Consider the following 18,123-nt stretch of genomic DNA (forward strand, 5'->3'; position numbering starts at 1 on the left):
TTACAGTAATAATATACAGCTAATAACCCAAAACCTAGCAGATTATGAAGTTAAAAATGGCAATCCTAAATAATTACTGCCAAAACTTGTAGTTAACATAAATAAAATGAAATAGTATAAATATTACAAAATGTAAGAATACCTGTAACAAATAGATTGACTATTCTAGGCTCCCCGTGCCAAAATGAACCAACAGCGATCTAGACGCTTTCGTGCATCCAAAGAAGGAGTGGAGTTAGCTGAGGAGAAGATAAAAATGAGGGAAGAAGTACTTTCTAAAGGTATGCCTCTTAAATTCAAAAAATCTAACCTCCAGTTTGAGCACTTTGGGGTTGAGAATTTTTCAGATTTACAAGATCCCAGATGAATGATTGCATCTGGAAATGTAACATTCCTTGCCTTAATAATGCCATTGAATTGATGTTCTCTATCCTGACCATGGAATTCCTCATGGGAGCAGATTTGGGTATTCAAACCATTGAATCCACCCTTCTATTTTATCATGGCTGATTTTCTACCCTTTTCAACCAGATTCTCCTGACTTCTTAATTTTCATCTTTATAAAGTACCTATCTTCCTCGACTTCAAGTCCAATAACTTGGCCTCCATAGCCACCTGTGGTAACAAATTCCATAGATTCATCTCCTTCTGGATGAAGGAATTCCTCCTTGCCTCTGTTCTAAAGGGAACTTCTTGTGATGATACATACTCTCCATGTCCATTCTATCCACAGGTTTCAGTATTCAATAAGTTTCAAAATGATCAACCCTCCCCCTCAATGTCACCAAAACCCAGGAGCTGATTGTAAGGTGAGGTGTAAGATCCAGTGATCATGCAGGATCAGAGGCGGAGAGGGTGAGAAAATTTAAATTCCTGGGAGTCATCATCTTGGAAGACTCTAACACACCAATATCATCATGAAGAAAACACATCAGTGCCTCTAATTTTTCGGGAATTTGCAGAGGTTTGGGTATGATATCAAAAACCTTGACAAACTTTGGGAGATATGTAGTGCAAAGTGTGCTGACTGGCTGCATCACTGTCGGGTGGGGGAACCAATACCTCTGAGTGGAAACCCTTGCATAGGTAGTGGACGTAGCCCAGTACATCATGGGCAGAATTCTCCCAACCATTGAAGAAGTCCACATGGAAGATCGCTGTTGGAGAGCACAGCAATCATCAAGGATACACACGCCCAAGATGAGTTCTGTTCTTGCTCCTACCATCAGGAAAGAGGTACAAGTGCCACAAGTCTCATACCACCAGGTTCATAAATAGTTGCTACCTCCTCAACAACAACCTCAAACCGAGCCACATTTATGAACTCTTATTTTATACATTATTTATTATTGAATATTTATTATCTGTGTTGCACAGTCCATTTGTTTGCACTTCTTTCGCTGTTTACTTTTATCTCTTTTGTACATGTGTCTTGAATACAGTTTTTAGCATGATCGATAAGTAGAAATTCTGCCTGGCCCGGAGGAAAAAGAATGTCAGGGCTGTATGTGATGTCGTACACATACTCTGACAATAAATGTGAACTATGTCATCTTCTCTTTTACCCCCGCCCCCCCAATTCTTGAGCAGCCATTGTCAGCCTTTTTTTGGCTCGGGCCCCCTTGGAACTCTGCTCAAAGTTTATGGACCCCCTTCCCTGTGAAGCAGTTCATATTTCTCTTACTGACTACATTAAAAAAAAATTAAAAATATTTGTTACGTGAGGTCCAAAGAAAATCAGGGTGTGACCCCCAAGGGGAGCTGTAGGACCCCTTTTGGAGAATGTTCTAAAGTACAGTCTAGGAGCCGTCAAATACTCATTTGTTGAGCTTTTCGTTCCAGGGATCATTCTTTTGAACCTCCTGTGGACCCTTTCCAAGGCCAACATATCCTTTCATAAATAAAGATATCAAAATTGCTCACAATCAAGTGCGGTCTGACCAATACCTTGTAAAGCCTCAAACTTGCATAAATCCTTGCTTTTCTATTTCTATCCTTCCTGAAATGAATGCAGACGAACATTCTCAGAATCTTTTTGCCTTCCAATGATTTCAGCTTTACTTTCAAATCTCCCTTACTGATAATCTCTTTGTATAGGACAACTTTCTGATCAAAAGTAAGTTAAATTAAACATTTGTTGCATCTCTGAAGTCCCATGTATCTTGATACAGAGTTGAAAATTGCCAGCAAGGCAAAAGGATGTGATGATCAGGTTCAATAGTAGACAGTGATTTAGTAAAAATCATGGCTAAAGTAATCAAGCTCTCAGTTGGACTCTGCAATTCTCTTTCTCTCCCTTTACTCCCTTGTACTTTAAATATCTGCCTTTTTTTTTTGCCTTAAATATATTTGGTGAGCTTCACTTTCTGTGGAGTATGAAATAGCAAATAAACCCAGGGAGTACCAAATAAACCCTCCGAGAGAACCTATCCAATCTCTGTCTCGCTCTCTCACTCTGTCCAGTTACTTTTAATGGAACACTTTAATGTAAAGCCTGATCCATGTCATCTGCTGGCTCTACCTTTATCTATCCAGCCAATTTCTTCCTTAAAGAAAATTCTTAGATTTGGCAAATATATTCACTTTCAACTAAAACCATTCTCAGTTTGTCTGAATTTGTAATACAGTATATCAGTTATCTAGTAATCAAACAGCCACTAAAAAAAATGCATGCCTCACTGTTAGTTTGCTAATTATGTAACGTGCAATCTCAAACAACCGGAAAACTCACTTATCTGCCCTCTACCAACCCCCATAGGTGTTGGGTGCCAGGGGTTTTACTGTGTTTCCATGAACTCGTGTACTTCCTGAATAATAGGTTTGACATTGTCTGCAAGTACTGATAGGCTTGCACTATGTGTACCTTGTGTTCTCTATTTCTCTTTTGAGTACTGCGTATTAGGTACTTTCTAATACATTTTATCTGGTGCATAATCCAAGGAATTCTGAAAGTAATGATAATAGACCCATTATCTGTGCAACCATTTCTTTCAGAATTCTTGCACGATACTCTTGCAAATGGTGGAAAGCTGCCCTGGTGGAAATTTTATTTGGCCAAGAAGAATGAAAAGCATGTCAGAAACATTCCAGGATATTATGAAATGTTATAAATTTGTGGCAGATATAGAATCCATTTAGCTTAACCTGTCCATGCAAATCTGAAATGAATGCGGTTAATCCCCCTTCCCAACTTCTGATCCCTTACTCTTGTGTGGAATGTGTCAGTGGATTGAATGGAAGGAGGAGCTGGGAGATCAGACTTCTCCATGGACGAAGGGAAGTATGACAATGGATTTGTTGCCGTGCTTCTTTTTGCTACTTTTCATTTTAAACTATTTTTGATACTCTGAACTTTGCATATGTTAGTGGCAGGTAACATGAGGGGGAACTTCTTTACTCAGAGAGTGGTAGCCGTGTGGAATGAGCTTCCGGGAGAAATAGTACTGGCGGAGTCAATTGTATTATTTAAGAAAAGGTTGGACAGGTATATGGATGAGAAGAAGATGGAGGGTTATGGGCATTGTGCAGGGAGGTGGGACTAGAGAGGGGTGTTTGGTTCGGTGCGGACTAGAAGGGCCTAATGGCCTGTTTCCGTGCTGTAATTGTTATGTTATTTATTTCTCAACCCTTTTAGATTTCCCATTTCCGGCCACAACTGTTGATTAACCTGCACTTTGGGATTTTGCATGTGATTGCATCGATTTAATATCAAAAAGTGTAGATTGATATAAATTTAACTGATTATGTGATTATAGGGAGTGATATGAAGATGCTTTTCAAATATGTGATTTTTGTTTTTTGTATTTGCAGGTGGATATCTGCCTCCAGAGGTGGCAAAAGAACGGTTTGACAGCAACTGCATTACTCCAGTAGGTATTATTCATTGGAGAATGGACATGAAATTTTATATTGATTGTAATATTTAAATCTTTTATTTTAGGGAACAGAATTCATGGACAACCTAGCCCAATGCCTTAGATACTATATTGCCGATCGCTTAAATAGTGATCCTGGATGGAAAAACTTAACAGTAAGTGCCTTATTTTAATTTTTTTTTAAATAATGTACATGAGTGCAAGAAAACCATTTAGTTTCTTGGTCAAAAATGTCAAATTTACCTATCATCTACAATTCTTCCAACTTCATCTCTAAATTTTGAAAAAATGTAAGACGTAGGAACAAGAATAGGCCATCCAATCATTTGCCTGCTCAGAGATTCAGTACAATCACGGCTGATCCAACAGGTGATCTTTCATCAAAACTTTTAACCTTTATTTTGAGACTTTGATGAATAATTATCAACTTTGAGTGTACCATTTTCAAACCCATACAACATTCAAACTTTTTCAAATTGGAGATTGTAACTTGCTGTCAATACTTTTTGCTAATTTTCCTGGAGTTTTATGGTTACCAAAATCTAGGTTGTTCAAGAAGTTGCAGGTTATACAGGATTTGACCATTGTTTTAAAGGTTTTTTTTTTAAAGATTGAAATTTGAAGAGAACTTTGTGTTGTTAGTCAGGTAGATGTCATCCATCAAAATGATAATTGGGTTGTTCTTTGAATTCAGGCATGATGAATCAGCTTACACTGGAGATGTGCCAGTCATATGCACAGGCCATGAAGTCTTATTCAGTTATGATTAAAAGCATCAAGCTGGGGTTTTGTGAGGCATGGCCACTGTCCAAGTTATCAAAAGTGTTGTAACCCATCAACATTCTGAGTTAATTTCTCATTTATCAGCCATTAAGCCACTATTTCATGCACACCTTAAATTGGCCTGATGCCTTTGTTATTGAACTTGGTGATGGCATGCTCATTTCTGGGTCAATGATTGAGTTCCCATTCCACTCCAGAAAGTGGAGTGTAAGTTGATCCTGACAGTGAAGAAGTGATGAAATTGTACCTGCTTTAGTCAATGAATTCAACTTTAAAGAACTGAAAATGAGGGTCATTCTATCCTCTCAGATTAAAGAAGCTTATTACAGGAGTAGGGAGTTATTTCTAGAACCTTGGTCAAAATTGGTGGTGTTTAGCCCACACGTGTGAAAACAAAATCTGATTGCTATTAAATTATGCTTTTGTTGGAACTTGCAAAATGGCTGCTAGATTTTCTGTATTACAATTAAAGCTACATTTCAAATTTACTTCATTGTAAGCTACTCAGTAACCTTCAAATCATATAAATCAGTATGCATCTTTTTGAGATGACCAAAATTATCACTAATGTACTGGTAAGTACCAAAGGGAGCATAACATGGCTAACTTGATTTATAGTTCCAACAGTTCAGGATATGCTGGTATCTATTTGGAAGGTTTTTCCTTTTTTTGCTCTTCTGCCATTCTAAATCAGCTGTTTCTACAGTCGTTGGTCTGACTTTGAGTCTTTTTTGCCTTGACTGCTCTTGCTGTGGCTTTCCCTTTTCCAGTTGAACTTCTTCTCATAGGCAGCACTCTATTTCAATCTATTCAAATTCCACCACTACGGAAATAATTTCCCTAACTACACACATCAAATAGCTAAAAACTAGTAGCAGTGGGTTTCTGTTACGGTCTTCCCAAGCAGATCCAATAAATGACCATTTTCACTCCTGTGAATGCCAGAGCGATTGGGCTACCGGGACTCCAAGTTTTGTCAATTGCCAGATAGCACTTAAACCAATTATCTTTAACCAGAATTGTTTGCATTTTTGCTTTGTTTAGCTCTATTTTTAAGGCAGCTGGTACTAAATTTTTGAGTACTTAGAGGTATGACAGCAAATTTTGATCAATGCCCATTCTAAGACCCATTCTAAAATATATAGTGCTATGGCTATTTTGAACTGTGGTGTTTTAGAATGAAAACACCATTCCAAATGGACTTTAATCTTTAAAATTAAAAAAAAATCTGCTTGGATCTTGATGCCGTCAGTATGGACATCTAGTCTATAGGTACATAACAATTGAATTGCTTTTTAAAATTCTCTAGGTCATTTTGTCAGATGCAAGTGTACCTGGTGAGGGTGAACACAAGATCATGGATTACATTAGAAGACAGAGAGGTATGTGATACTTTTTCTGTTGGAGGTGATAGTTTGGTGCAGTGCAAAGAATGTGATTAAAAATGAGGGCATTTTATTACATGTTTGTTTTCATTTTGCAGCCCAGCCAAACCACGATCCAAACACTCGTCATTGCTTATGTGGGGCTGATGGTCAGTAATTCTTATTCATCCATGTTGTGAACAATCCAGATTTGATCCTTTTAGGGATCAAATTTATCCTTCAGTATTACTTTGTACAAATGGATAATGAAAGGGTACTAATCCTGTTCTCTTTGGACAGCTGATCTTATCATGTTGGGATTGGCAACTCATGAAGTGAGCTTCACCATCATCAGAGAGGAGTTCAAGCCAAACCAGCCGAAACCATGTCCTCTTTGTGGCCAGATTGGTCATGAAATTAACGAATGCCAGGGCTTGCCAAAAGAGAAACAGGGAGAGGTACGTTGGTGAAATTCCTTAAACCATATACTTTTATTACTTCATAAATATCTATTTTCAGTGTTTCTGGAAGCTGAAATTTGCTGTTGCTCTCAAATATGGTACAAGTTTTATTGGAAAAAAATCAGGGTTTTTTTTTTAGATCCTGCACGTCTGATATCAACACAGCCACAGATTTTCAAGGTTGAGCTTAGATCTAAAAATTTCAAGATGCTTGATCTTGCTCCCCAGGCTTTTGGAATACAGAATATTCACCAAAGTTTATCACCTGCCAGCTCTTTCAATGAGAGCCTATATTTAAAAACTGCCGATAATGATCATCTCTGCTTAATTAACAAAATCCAAAATGTTGATAATTTAAGGACAATTTTCACATTTCACTTCGTCCTTGGCCATTACAACAATGTGTCATATTTTTCAAGCAAATCACTTTCAAAAATGTTCTAAGTTCGGACACTCCCAAAACATATGAATCAATGAAGCTTACAAATTTTACACATCACTTAATGGATCCATATCAGGATAAAAACAAGATCACTTAACTTTAGATATTGGTATTCTATACACCACCTTAAATTGCAACAAATAATGTCGTGCACAAAACAAAGACTCATTGATCGAATTAAGTATTGTATCCCAATCCTTGTTCAAGAATGCTCTATTCAAATCACTCCCAGTCATTCTTAATCCTGGTCATTGAGGCCATTCTTAAATCCATTATTATAAAAATTTGAATACATTATTTAAATCATGTGAGATTACCAAATAGCTTCCAGATCTCTCAATGCTATTTGGTAATCTCACACTATTTAAATAATCTACAAATCCTTTGTAAATTTTTTTGCGAAGTATGGCAAATCTTCTGGCAAGTGCTCTACAGTCATTAATGATAATAACAACTTTAAATTTTTAACATTTTATTTTTTTAAAATTTAGACATGGAGCATAGTAACAGGCCCTTCTGGCTCACAAGTCTATGCTGCCCAAATGCACAAACTCCATACATTTTTAGAGGGTGTTAGGAAACTAGTGCACCTGGAGGAAACCCAAGCAGACACAGGAAGAGCATGCTAATTCCTTACAGGCAACACTGTAATAGTGTTGCTGATATTTGCTTCTCTCACACCCTTCCCGAGCTATTCTCTTATTGTCAGCAAATGTTGCCTATCATTCTGACCCTTTTATCCAAGGTATTAATACTGGTTGCAAAAACACTGATGATTGGAAAAATTACACCAGTATGGTTGGCCAATTTGGAAATGACTCTTCAAATCCTAATCTCTTCTTCATCTGTTAAGAAATTGGCTATTCACACTCAAACAATACTCGTAAAACAGTTTCTGTGGTATCTTGTTTTTTGCCTTTTACAAATACAAATTTTACATTTTGGTTCCTTTTTATCTACCCTGTTTGTTAAACTGCCAAATAGCCCAAATAAAACAATTTCCCTTTCAGAAAAGCATGGTGACTGCCTAATTATGTTAAGCTTTGAGTTCAAACTTCCTTAATAACATAACTTCCTTAATACTGTATATGTTGATCAACTGTCAGGCATGTGGTTTCCTCTTTTCCCTCTCCTGTCTTGAATAGTAACATTATGTTTGCTTATTCATCCATTGGGCCCTTTCTAAAATTTGTAAAACTTTGGAAGAAAACCATCACTGCGCTTACTATTTCCCCAGCCCTTTTAAAACACTACGGTGCAGGATATTTTTCACCCTTGGTTCCATTAGTTTGCATTTCAAGTTTTACTCCAGTAATTTTAACTGTTTTCTGTCCCTAAATCTCAATTTCCTCTTGATATCCTATTTTTTTTTTTTTAATTTTTTTTTATTTTTCACACCATAAATCACATTAGCCATGATATACACAATTTCTTTTTCACACATATACAGTGACTTTTTCTCCCCCCCCCCTTTCCTCCCAAACCACCCCCCCACCCCCCCTCTCATCCATTTTAGGTATACAATCTAGGTTGCATTAATCCAGTCAGACAATGTTGTCATTCAACAAAATTACACCAGAAATTCTACTGAGTCCATTCTTTTCTTTCCTTCTCCTTCCATCAACTTAGGTAATGTTTGTCCCCGGTAGGTTTTCGCTATTGTATTTAATGTAAGGCTCCTATACTTGTTCGAATATTTCAATATTATTTCTTAACCAATATGTTATTTTTTCTAATGGAATACATTTATTCATTTAAATTTGGTAGTTTATTCCTTTTAATTTGGTTATGTATTCCATTAATATTTAAAGACATATAGTTCAGCGTAGCCCTTTTATATTTTGTTTATCTTCTCTTTCCGTTTTTCCATCATTACCTTTCCTCCTTTTCCATTTCTGTTTTCTTATTTTCAACTCTTTATAAGACAACATTCCTACAACATCCAACATTTTCCTTATTCTCCTATTTCTATCTTATTTATTCCCAATCTCCCATTCACCTCCTGAGTTGTCCTTTATCCCTTGTCGGACAACCACATCTCCCCTCTCCATTTGGATTTGCGAATCCACTCGCAAGCGTCAACTGATTTTGCAGTGACCGCTATTTCCCCCCACCCCGCCTCCCCCAGAAAAGATTTCACTTTTCATATGTCACAAAGGTCACTCTTTTAATTCCCTCCTTATTCTCTCTATTCCATTACCTTCCCTTATTAATTCTTGTCTATACTATCTATATTTTCCTCTAAGTACAGATACATTCACGTATGCTCCTTGTCTCTATTCACTCTTATACCTCTTTACCCGCATACATATCAATCGTGATCATTTTTACTCTCATTACCCGTCTTCATCCCTCAGTCTATTTTTGTCTTTACCCACATACATATCAATTGTGATCATCTTAACTCTCATTACCCGTCTTCCTCCCTCAGTCTATTTTTGTAATTGTTCTGCAAATTTTCGTGCTTCTTCTGGATCCGAAAATAGTCTGTTTTGTTGTCCTGGAATAAATATTTTCAATACCGCTGGATGCTTTAGTATAAATTTATACCCTTTCTTCCATAAAATCGCCTTTGCTGTATTGAACTCTTTTCTCTTCTTTAGGAGTTCAAAACTTATATCTGGATAAATGAAGATTTTTTGCCCTTTATACTCCAGTGGTTTGTTGCCCTCTCTTACTTTTTCCATTGTCTTCTCCAGTACCTTTTCTCTTGTAGTATATCTTAGGAATTTTACTACAATAGATCTTGGTTTTTGTTGTGGTTGTGGTTTAGAGGCCAATACTCTATGTGCCCTTTCTATTTCCAATTCTTGCTGTAGTTCTGGACATCCTAGGGTCTTAGGGATCCACTCTTTTATAAACTCCCTCATATTCTTGCCTTCTTCATCTTCCTTAAGGCCCACTATCTTTATGTTATTTCTTCTGTTATGGTTTTCCATTGTATCTATTTTTTGAGCTAGTAGTTCTTGTGTCTCTTTAGTTTTTTTATTAGATTTCTCCAATTTCTTTTTTAAGTCTTCTACCTCCCTTTCTGCTGCTACTGCCCGCTCTTCCATCTTGTCCATTTTCTTTCCCATTTCTGTTAAGGTCATCTCCATTTTATTTATTTTCTCTTCTGTGTTGTTTATTCTTTTTCTTAAATCCTTAAATTCCTGTGTTTGCCATTCTTTAAATGATTCCATGTATCCTCTAATAAGAGCAAGTATATCCTTTACCTTGCCTCTCTTTTCTTCTTCTATTTCACCATACTCTTCCTCTTCTTCTTCCTCTGGGTTGGCCATCTGTTGTTTCTTTGTTGCCCTTTCCTCCTCTTCTTTCTTGTTTCTGTTGTCTTCTGTGGTCTCTTCTTGCTGCAGGTGTTCTGCAGCTGTCGTTGCCGGCTGTGGAGATCGACTCCCCAGCTGGTCCCCCCTCCCGTCGGTGTGTTTTTTTTCATTCGCATCGCGCATGCGCGAAACTTCGCGCATGCGCGGTTGCGCACTTTTACTCGGCTCTGCGAGCCATTTTTGTAGTCCATTATTTACCGACCTGAGGGAGCGGGTTTCTCTCTCCGCAGCGGGCCTCTTCGGACAGGTAAGGCCTTCACCTTTTTCCTCCTTTGTCTTCTCTTCCTCTCTTCTTACCGTTGCTTTCGACTTTTCTTTTTTTGTCGCCATCTTCTTTCCACCTTTATACTCACTTTTCTGTAACTTTTATTTCTGTGCCTTTGTGTTTTCTCTTGTTTTTCCCGACTTTTCTGGAGAGGGCTGGAGTTCACCGTCCGGCCACTACTCCATCGCGTGACTCCTCCCGATATCCTATTTTTTAATGTTTTTGGTGCCTTTTTTTTTAAACATATAATTTGAGCGCTCCTAAAAATGTTTTCTAGGAGCTAAAGGCGGCAAAGGTAGCGTAGTGGTTAGTGTAATGTAGTAACAGTGCCATCAGTGGGGATGGGGGTGTTTGAATCCTTTGCTGTCGAAAAGGAGTTTTGACATTCTCTGTGAGTCTGCATGGGCCTTTAAAAATGCTTTGGGGAGAATAATTATAGAGCTTTAAGACTGAAGTCCCAGGCTTGGAATCTTGACAGCAAAGCTGCCAATGGTAATATAAAGTAAATTCAATATGTGCCAAAGGGCAAGCCTGAGAGATTAACAATATGCTGCTGTACCTTAGTGTTTCAGTGAGTTGAAGGAACACTAGATTGAATAAGCTTAACCAAAATTAGAGATTTTTTTTTTTTTTGTTTTGAAAGTCCACTGGGCTAATTCGGTTTCAAACTCATGGTTTCATTTGTTTTTCCTTCAGTTTGATCAGTTTGCAGGTAGTACCCCATGTGGTGCAGAAGCAGAGTTCATATTTATCCGATTAACTGTGTTGCGTGAGGTAGGTTAATTTAAAAAAAATATATATAAACAAAATATTTGGTTGTTGTCTATACAGTAAAATGAAAGTATTTTTCAATTACCAGTACTTGGAAAAAGAATTGACAATGGCGAGCCTGCCCTTCACATTTGATTTTGAGAGGAGCATCGATGACTGGGTTTTTATGTGCTTCTTTGTGGGAAATGATTTCCTTCCACATCTGCCTTCACTGGAAATTAGGTATGTGGGTTAAAATATTAAAATATCTTTTATCTCTTTTTGATGTTGATATTAGATATGAAATTTCAGAATCACATGCAGGCATTTTTGAATTTCTCAAAAGGACATGTACCACTTAACAACCATGATACGTTCTGTGAAAATAGCCGTTATACGACGTGGAAGTTGTGCAAACACTATATACTTAGCAAAACTATATGGGATACTGTAGTGTACCTGTAAACTTTGTATTTGTAAGTAGGGGTCAGCGTGGGGACCGACACGGGGCTGTGGGGAGAGAGCAGGGCAGTGGGATCAGTATGAGGACTGACATGGGGCTGCAGGGAGAGAGTGGGAGACTGAGTAGGGCTGTGGGATCAGTGTGGGTATACAGTATACAATTTCTTCTAGCTAGTGATTGCTTTTTCTAAATTGTTGCGGACTTGCTTGCGGTAACTGAATCATTACAGGACTCGGGCTGTATATGCTGTCGGACGCAGCACATGCCTGTAATTTTTTTTTAATGACTTACAACTTTTAAGATGATTCTTGTTAATATATTTGTGTTGGCATCTGGAATGTTGGCGAAGGTGATTAACAAAGTAGGTTGCTGGAACTGAATTTGTATCCAAATGAAGAAATAGTCTTGATGGTTCCAATTCCACTGTGTACTGAGTACTGTCATTCCTGTTTTATTTCTGGCAAACTGAGGGAAAATGTTGTATTGGTGGCTGAGTAACTTCAAGAAACAGAGATGATTTTGCAGGCATATGCTCCCGACTTAACAGATTCATAGCTACCTTCTCAAAATTTAATCTCATTAAGATAAAACAACACTCCAAGGTTCTGAATAACTGCATGCAAAAATATACTGAATACATGCAATATAAATCCGATTTTGGAAATCACTGAAGATGGTGTTTGAGTTAAATAGAACTATTGAACTAGGAGGTTGTTGATGGGAGTCACGTGATGGAGTAGTGGCCGGACGGTGAACTCCAGCCCTCTCCAGAAAAGTCGGAAAAAACAAAGGAAAACACAAAGGCACAGAAATAAAAATTAAAGAAAAGTGAGTATAAAGGTGGAAAGAAGATGGCGACGAAAAAAGAAAAATCGAAATCAATGGTAAGAAGAGAGGAAGAGAAGACAACGGAAGAAGAAGGAGAAGGCCTTACCTGTTCGAAGAGGCCCGCGGTGGAGAGAGAAACCCGCTCCCTCAGGTCGGTAGAAATTGGACTACAAAAATGGCTCGCTGAGCCGAGTAAAAGTGCACATGAAAAAAAACACACCGACGGGAGGGGTGACCAGCTGGGGAGTCGATCTCCACAGCCGGCAATGATAGCTGCAGAACACCTGCAGCAAGAGGAGAACACAGAAGACAATGAAAACAAGAAAGAAGAGAAGAAAAGGGCAACAAAGAAACCACAGATGGCCAACCCGGAGGAAGAAGAAGAGGAAGAGTACAGTGAAATAGAAGAAGGGAAAGGCAAGATAAAGGATATACTTTCTCTTATTAAAGAATACATGGAGTCATTTAAAGAATGGCAAGCGCAAGAATTTAATGATTTAAGAAGAAGAATAAACAACACAGAAGAGAAAATGAATAAAATAGATATGACCTTAACAGAAATGGGAAAGAAAATGGACAAGATGGAAGAGCGGGAAGCAGCAGTAGAAATGGAGGTAGAGGACTTAAAAAAGAAATAAGAGGAATCTAATAAAAAAGTTATAGAGACACAAGAACTGTTAGGTCAGAAAATAGATATAATGGAAAATTATAACAGAAGAAATAACATAAAGATAGTGGGCCTTAAAGAAGATGAAGAAGGCAAGAATATGAGAGAGTTTATAAAAGATTGGATCCCCAGGATCCTAGGATGTCCAGAACTACAGCAAGAAATGGAAATAGAAAGGGCACATAGAGCATTGGCCTTTAAACCACAACCACAACAAAAACCAAGATCTATTTTAGTAAAATTCCTAAGATATACTACAAGAGAAAAGGTACTGGAGAAGACAATGGAAAAAGTAAGAGAGGGCAACAAGCCACTGGAGTACAAAGGGCAAAAAAATCTTCATTTAACCAGATATAAGTTTTGAACTCCTGAAGAAGAGAAAGGAGTTCAATACAGCAAAGGCGATTTTATGGAAGAAAGGGTATAAATTTATACTAAAGCATCCAGCGGTATTGAAAATATTTATTCCAGGACAACAAAACAGACTATTCTCGGATCCAGAGGAAGCACGAAAATTTGCAGAACAATTACAAAATAGACTGAGGGATGAAGACGTGTAATGAGAGTACAAAAGACTGAGAACTAAAAAGACACATAAGTTTTGAACTCCTGAAGAAGAGAAAGGAGTTCAATACATTGAAAACGATCTTATGGGGAAAAAAAAACTATTCTCGGATCCAGAGGAAGTAAGGAAATTTGCAGAACAACTATAAAACAACCAGAGAAATGAAGACATCTAATAAGAGTAAAAATGACCACGATTTATATGTATGTGGGTAAAGAGGTATATGTGTGTGTATATGTATAATGTGCATATATGAATGTATCCGTATTTAGACGAAAATATAGATAGTATAGACAAGAATTAATAAGGGAAGGAAATGGAATAGAGGGAATAAGGAGGGAACTAAAAGAGTGACCTTTGTTACATATGAAAAGTGAAATCTTTTCTGGGGGGGCTGGGTGGGGAGGAGTTGCGGTCACTGCAAAATCAGCTGACGCTTGCGAGTGATTTCGCAAATCCAAATGGAGAGGGGAGATGTGGTTGTCCGACAAGGGATAAAGGACAACTCAGGAGGGGAAGTGGGGATTGGGGCTAAAGAAGTTTTAAATAGGAGAATAAGGAAAATGTTTGATGTTTTAGGAATGTTGTCTTACAAAGGGTTTAAAACAAGAAAACAGAAATGGATAAGGAGGAAAGGTAATGATGGAGAAACGGAAAGGGAAGATAAACAAAGTATAAAATGGCTACGTTGAACTATATGACTTTAAATATTAATGGAATACATAACCAAATTAAAAGGAAGAAACTGCTAAATTTACTGAAAAAAGAAAAAATTGATATAGCATTTGTGCAAGAAACACACTTAACTGAATTGGAGCACAAGAAATTAAAGAGAGATTGGGTAGGACATGTAACAGCAGCATCGTATAATTCAAAAGCAAGAGGAGTAGCTATATTAATTAGTAAAAATGTGCCATTTAAAATAGAAGAGGAAATAATAGATCCAGCAGGGAGATATGTAATGATAAAATGTCAGATATATTCGGAGTTTTGGAATCTACTCAATGTATATTCACCCAACGAAGAAGATCAAAAGTTTATGCAAGATATCTTTTTGAAGGTAGCAGATACGCAAGGGAACATATTAATAGGAGGGGATTTCAACCTGAATTTGGATTCAAATATGGATAAAACTGGGGAAAAAATTAACAGAAAGAACAAAGTAACCAAATTTATAATTAAATCAATGGAAGAAATGCAACTTTTGGATATATGGAGGAAACAACACCCAAAAGAAAAGGAATATTCCTATTACTCGGCTAGACATAAAACATACTCAAGAATAGACCTATTTTTGTTATCAGCTAGTATCCAAGATAGAGTAAGAAAAACAGAATATAAAGCTAGAATACTATCGGACCATTCACCCTTAACATTGACAGTAAAGCTAGAGGACATCCCTCCAAGAATGTATAGATGGAGATTAAATCCCATATTACTTAAAAGGCAGGATTTTAGAGAATTTATTGAAAAACAAATAAAAATGTATTGTGAAATAAATACGGAATCAGTGGAAGATAAGTTTATACTATGGGATGCAATGAAAGCATTCATTAGAGGGCAAATAATAAGTTATATAACCAAGATGAAGAAGGACTATAATCAGGAAACAGAGCAGTTGGAAAGGGAAATAGTAAATATAGAAAAAGAATTAGCAATGAAGGAAGATACAACTAAAAGAAGAGAATTGGCGGATAAAAAAATAAAATATGAAACACTACAAACATATAAGGTGGAGAAGAATATAATGAAGACAAAACAGAAATATTATGAACTAGGTGAAAAAACGCACAAAATCCTAGCATGGCAGCTTAAGACAGAACAAGCTAAGAAAATGGTATTGGCATCAAGGAAAAAAGACAAACAAATTACATATAATCCAAAAGAAATTAAGGAAAACTTTAGAGAATTCTATGAACAATTATACCAAACTGAAAACGAAGGGAAAGAAGGGAAAATAGATGAATTTCTGACTAAAATTGAACTACCAAAACTACAAATAGAGGAACAAAATAAATTAACAGAGCCATTTGGAATAGTATAAATACAAGAGATAATAAAAAAATTACCAAATAATAAGACACCAGGAGAGGATGTATTCCCAATAGAATTCTACAAAACCTTTAAAGACTTATTAATTCCACCCCTCCTGGAAGTAATCAACCAGACTGATGAAACACAAAGCTTACCAGATTCATGTAAAACAGCAATAACTACAGTAATACTAAAGCAAGGGAAAGATCCACTCTCACCAGCGTCATATAGACCAATATCTTTACTTAACACAGATTATAAGATAATAGCTAAACTATTAGCAAACAGATTAGCAGAGTATGTACCGAAAATGGTAAATTTAGATCAAACTGGATTTATCAAAAAAAGACGCACAACAGACAATATTTGTAAATTTATTAACTTAATTCATGCAGTAGAAGGAAATAAAGCACCTACAGTAGCAGTTGCTTTAGACGCAGAGAAGGCCTTTGACAGAGTAGAATGGAATTATTTGTTCAAAGTATTGCAAAAATTCAGTTTACCGGAGAAGTATATTAATTGGATTAAAGCATTATATAAGGGATCGTTAGCGAAAGTGACAGTAAATGGACGTGTATCAAAGCAATTTAACTTAAGCAGGTCAACACAGCGGGGATGCCCACTATCACCTTTATTGTTTGCGTTAGCTATAGAACCACTAGCAGAATTGATAAGAATAGATAATAATATAAAAGGAATAAAAATAAAAGACAAGGAATATAAAATCAGTTTATTTGCGGATGATGTTATAGTGTACTTAACAGAACCAGAACTATCAATAAAAGAATTATATAAGAAATTGAAGGAATATGGAGAAGTGTCGGGTTACAAGATCAATGTAAATAAAAGTGAAGCAATGCCTATGAATAATGCGGATTTCTCAAAATTTAAGAAGGAATCACCATTTAGATGGCAAATGCAACCAATAAGATACCTAGGTGTACAAATAAACAAAAATCTCGGCCAACTATATAAACTCAATTATTATCCACTAATGAAAAAATTACAGGACGATTTAGAGCATTGGAAAGATTCACCACTAACACTAATAGGAAGGATAAACTGTATTAAAATGAACATTTTTCCAAGGATATTATACTTATTTCAGGCATTGCCAATACAACTGACAGAGAAATTCTTCAAGGAGTTAAAGAAAATAATAAGGAAATTTTTATGGAGAGGGGGGAAACCGAGGATAGCACTAGATAAATTAACAGAATGGTATAAACAAGGAGGCTTACAACTGCCAAACTTTAAAAATTATTATAGAGCCGCACAATTAAGATACCTATCAGATTTTTATCAAACAAGGGAAAAGCCAGATTGGACGAGATTAAAATTAGATAAAATAGGGGAAAAGATACCTGAACACATATTATATAAATGGGATGAAAAATTGGTACAACATAGAAGTTCTCCAGTATTACATCATCTCCTCAATATTTGGAAGAAGATTCATGTAGAAAGAAATAAAACAAATTATCAATTACCAAAACTAATATTGACGCAAAACAAGTTACTCCCTTTTACAATAGATAACCTTTCCTTTAGAGAATGGGGAAAAAAAAGGGATTAAAAGAATAGAAAATTGTTTTTCAGGAAATAGATTCTTATCCTTTGAACAAATGAAAGATAAGTACAATATAACTCAAGATACAGCGCTGACATATTACCAATTGAGATCCTACTTGAAGGATAAATTAGGAAGCAGTTTGAGTTTGCCAGAGGTAAGTAACCTTGAATATGTGATTACAGATACAATGATAATCAAAAGATTTATAACAAATATGTATATTAAACTGCAAGAAAAGGAGAATGAGGAAACAAATGGTAAAACTAAACAAAAATGGGAACAAGATTTAAATATAAAGATAAAAAAGGAAACATGGGAGAAGTTATGCTCCGGAACGATGAGAAATACAATAAATACGAGATTACGTATGATACAATATAACTGGATACACAGGCTATACATTACACGTCAAAAGTTAAATAAATGGGACCCAACAGTATCTGATAGATGTTTTCGATGTAAAAAAAGAAATGGGAACAACAATTCATGCAATCTGGACATGTGAGAAAGTAAAAAAATTTTGGGAAGATCTAAATCAGATATTAAATAAAATAACAGAAAACAATATACCAAAGAATCCAGAGATCTTCCTCCTAAGTAACATAAAAAACAAAGAATTTGGAATTGATTTGGAGGATGCACAAAAAAGATTTGTTAAGATAGCTCTAGCCGTAGCAAAAAAATGTATTATGTCAACCTGGAAATTGGAAGATAATTTGAAAATACA

At 36.3% G+C, this 18,123-nt stretch overlaps 1 protein-coding gene across 3 annotated transcripts in view; it reads left to right on the top strand.

Moving 5' to 3' along the window:
- xrn2 (5'-3' exoribonuclease 2) overlaps positions 1–18,123 on the top strand; it is a 97,821-nt gene that overhangs the window by 17,952 nt on the left and 61,746 nt on the right. For all 3 annotated transcript variants that reach the window (XM_069932378.1, XM_069932380.1, XM_069932379.1), the window contains exons 4-11: positions 170–281; positions 3,811–3,869; positions 3,941–4,030; positions 5,968–6,040; positions 6,142–6,192; positions 6,323–6,480; positions 11,213–11,290; positions 11,376–11,509. In XM_069932378.1, the coding sequence (XP_069788479.1) occupies positions 170–281; positions 3,811–3,869; positions 3,941–4,030; positions 5,968–6,040; positions 6,142–6,192; positions 6,323–6,480; positions 11,213–11,290; positions 11,376–11,509 (755 nt within the window). The remainder of the gene's footprint in view (positions 1–169; positions 282–3,810; positions 3,870–3,940; positions 4,031–5,967; positions 6,041–6,141; positions 6,193–6,322; positions 6,481–11,212; positions 11,291–11,375; positions 11,510–18,123) is intronic.

This window comes from Narcine bancroftii, chromosome 4 (assembly GCF_036971445.1).
Source record: "Narcine bancroftii isolate sNarBan1 chromosome 4, sNarBan1.hap1, whole genome shotgun sequence".
Taxonomy (NCBI): Eukaryota; Metazoa; Chordata; class Chondrichthyes; order Torpediniformes; family Narcinidae; genus Narcine; species Narcine bancroftii.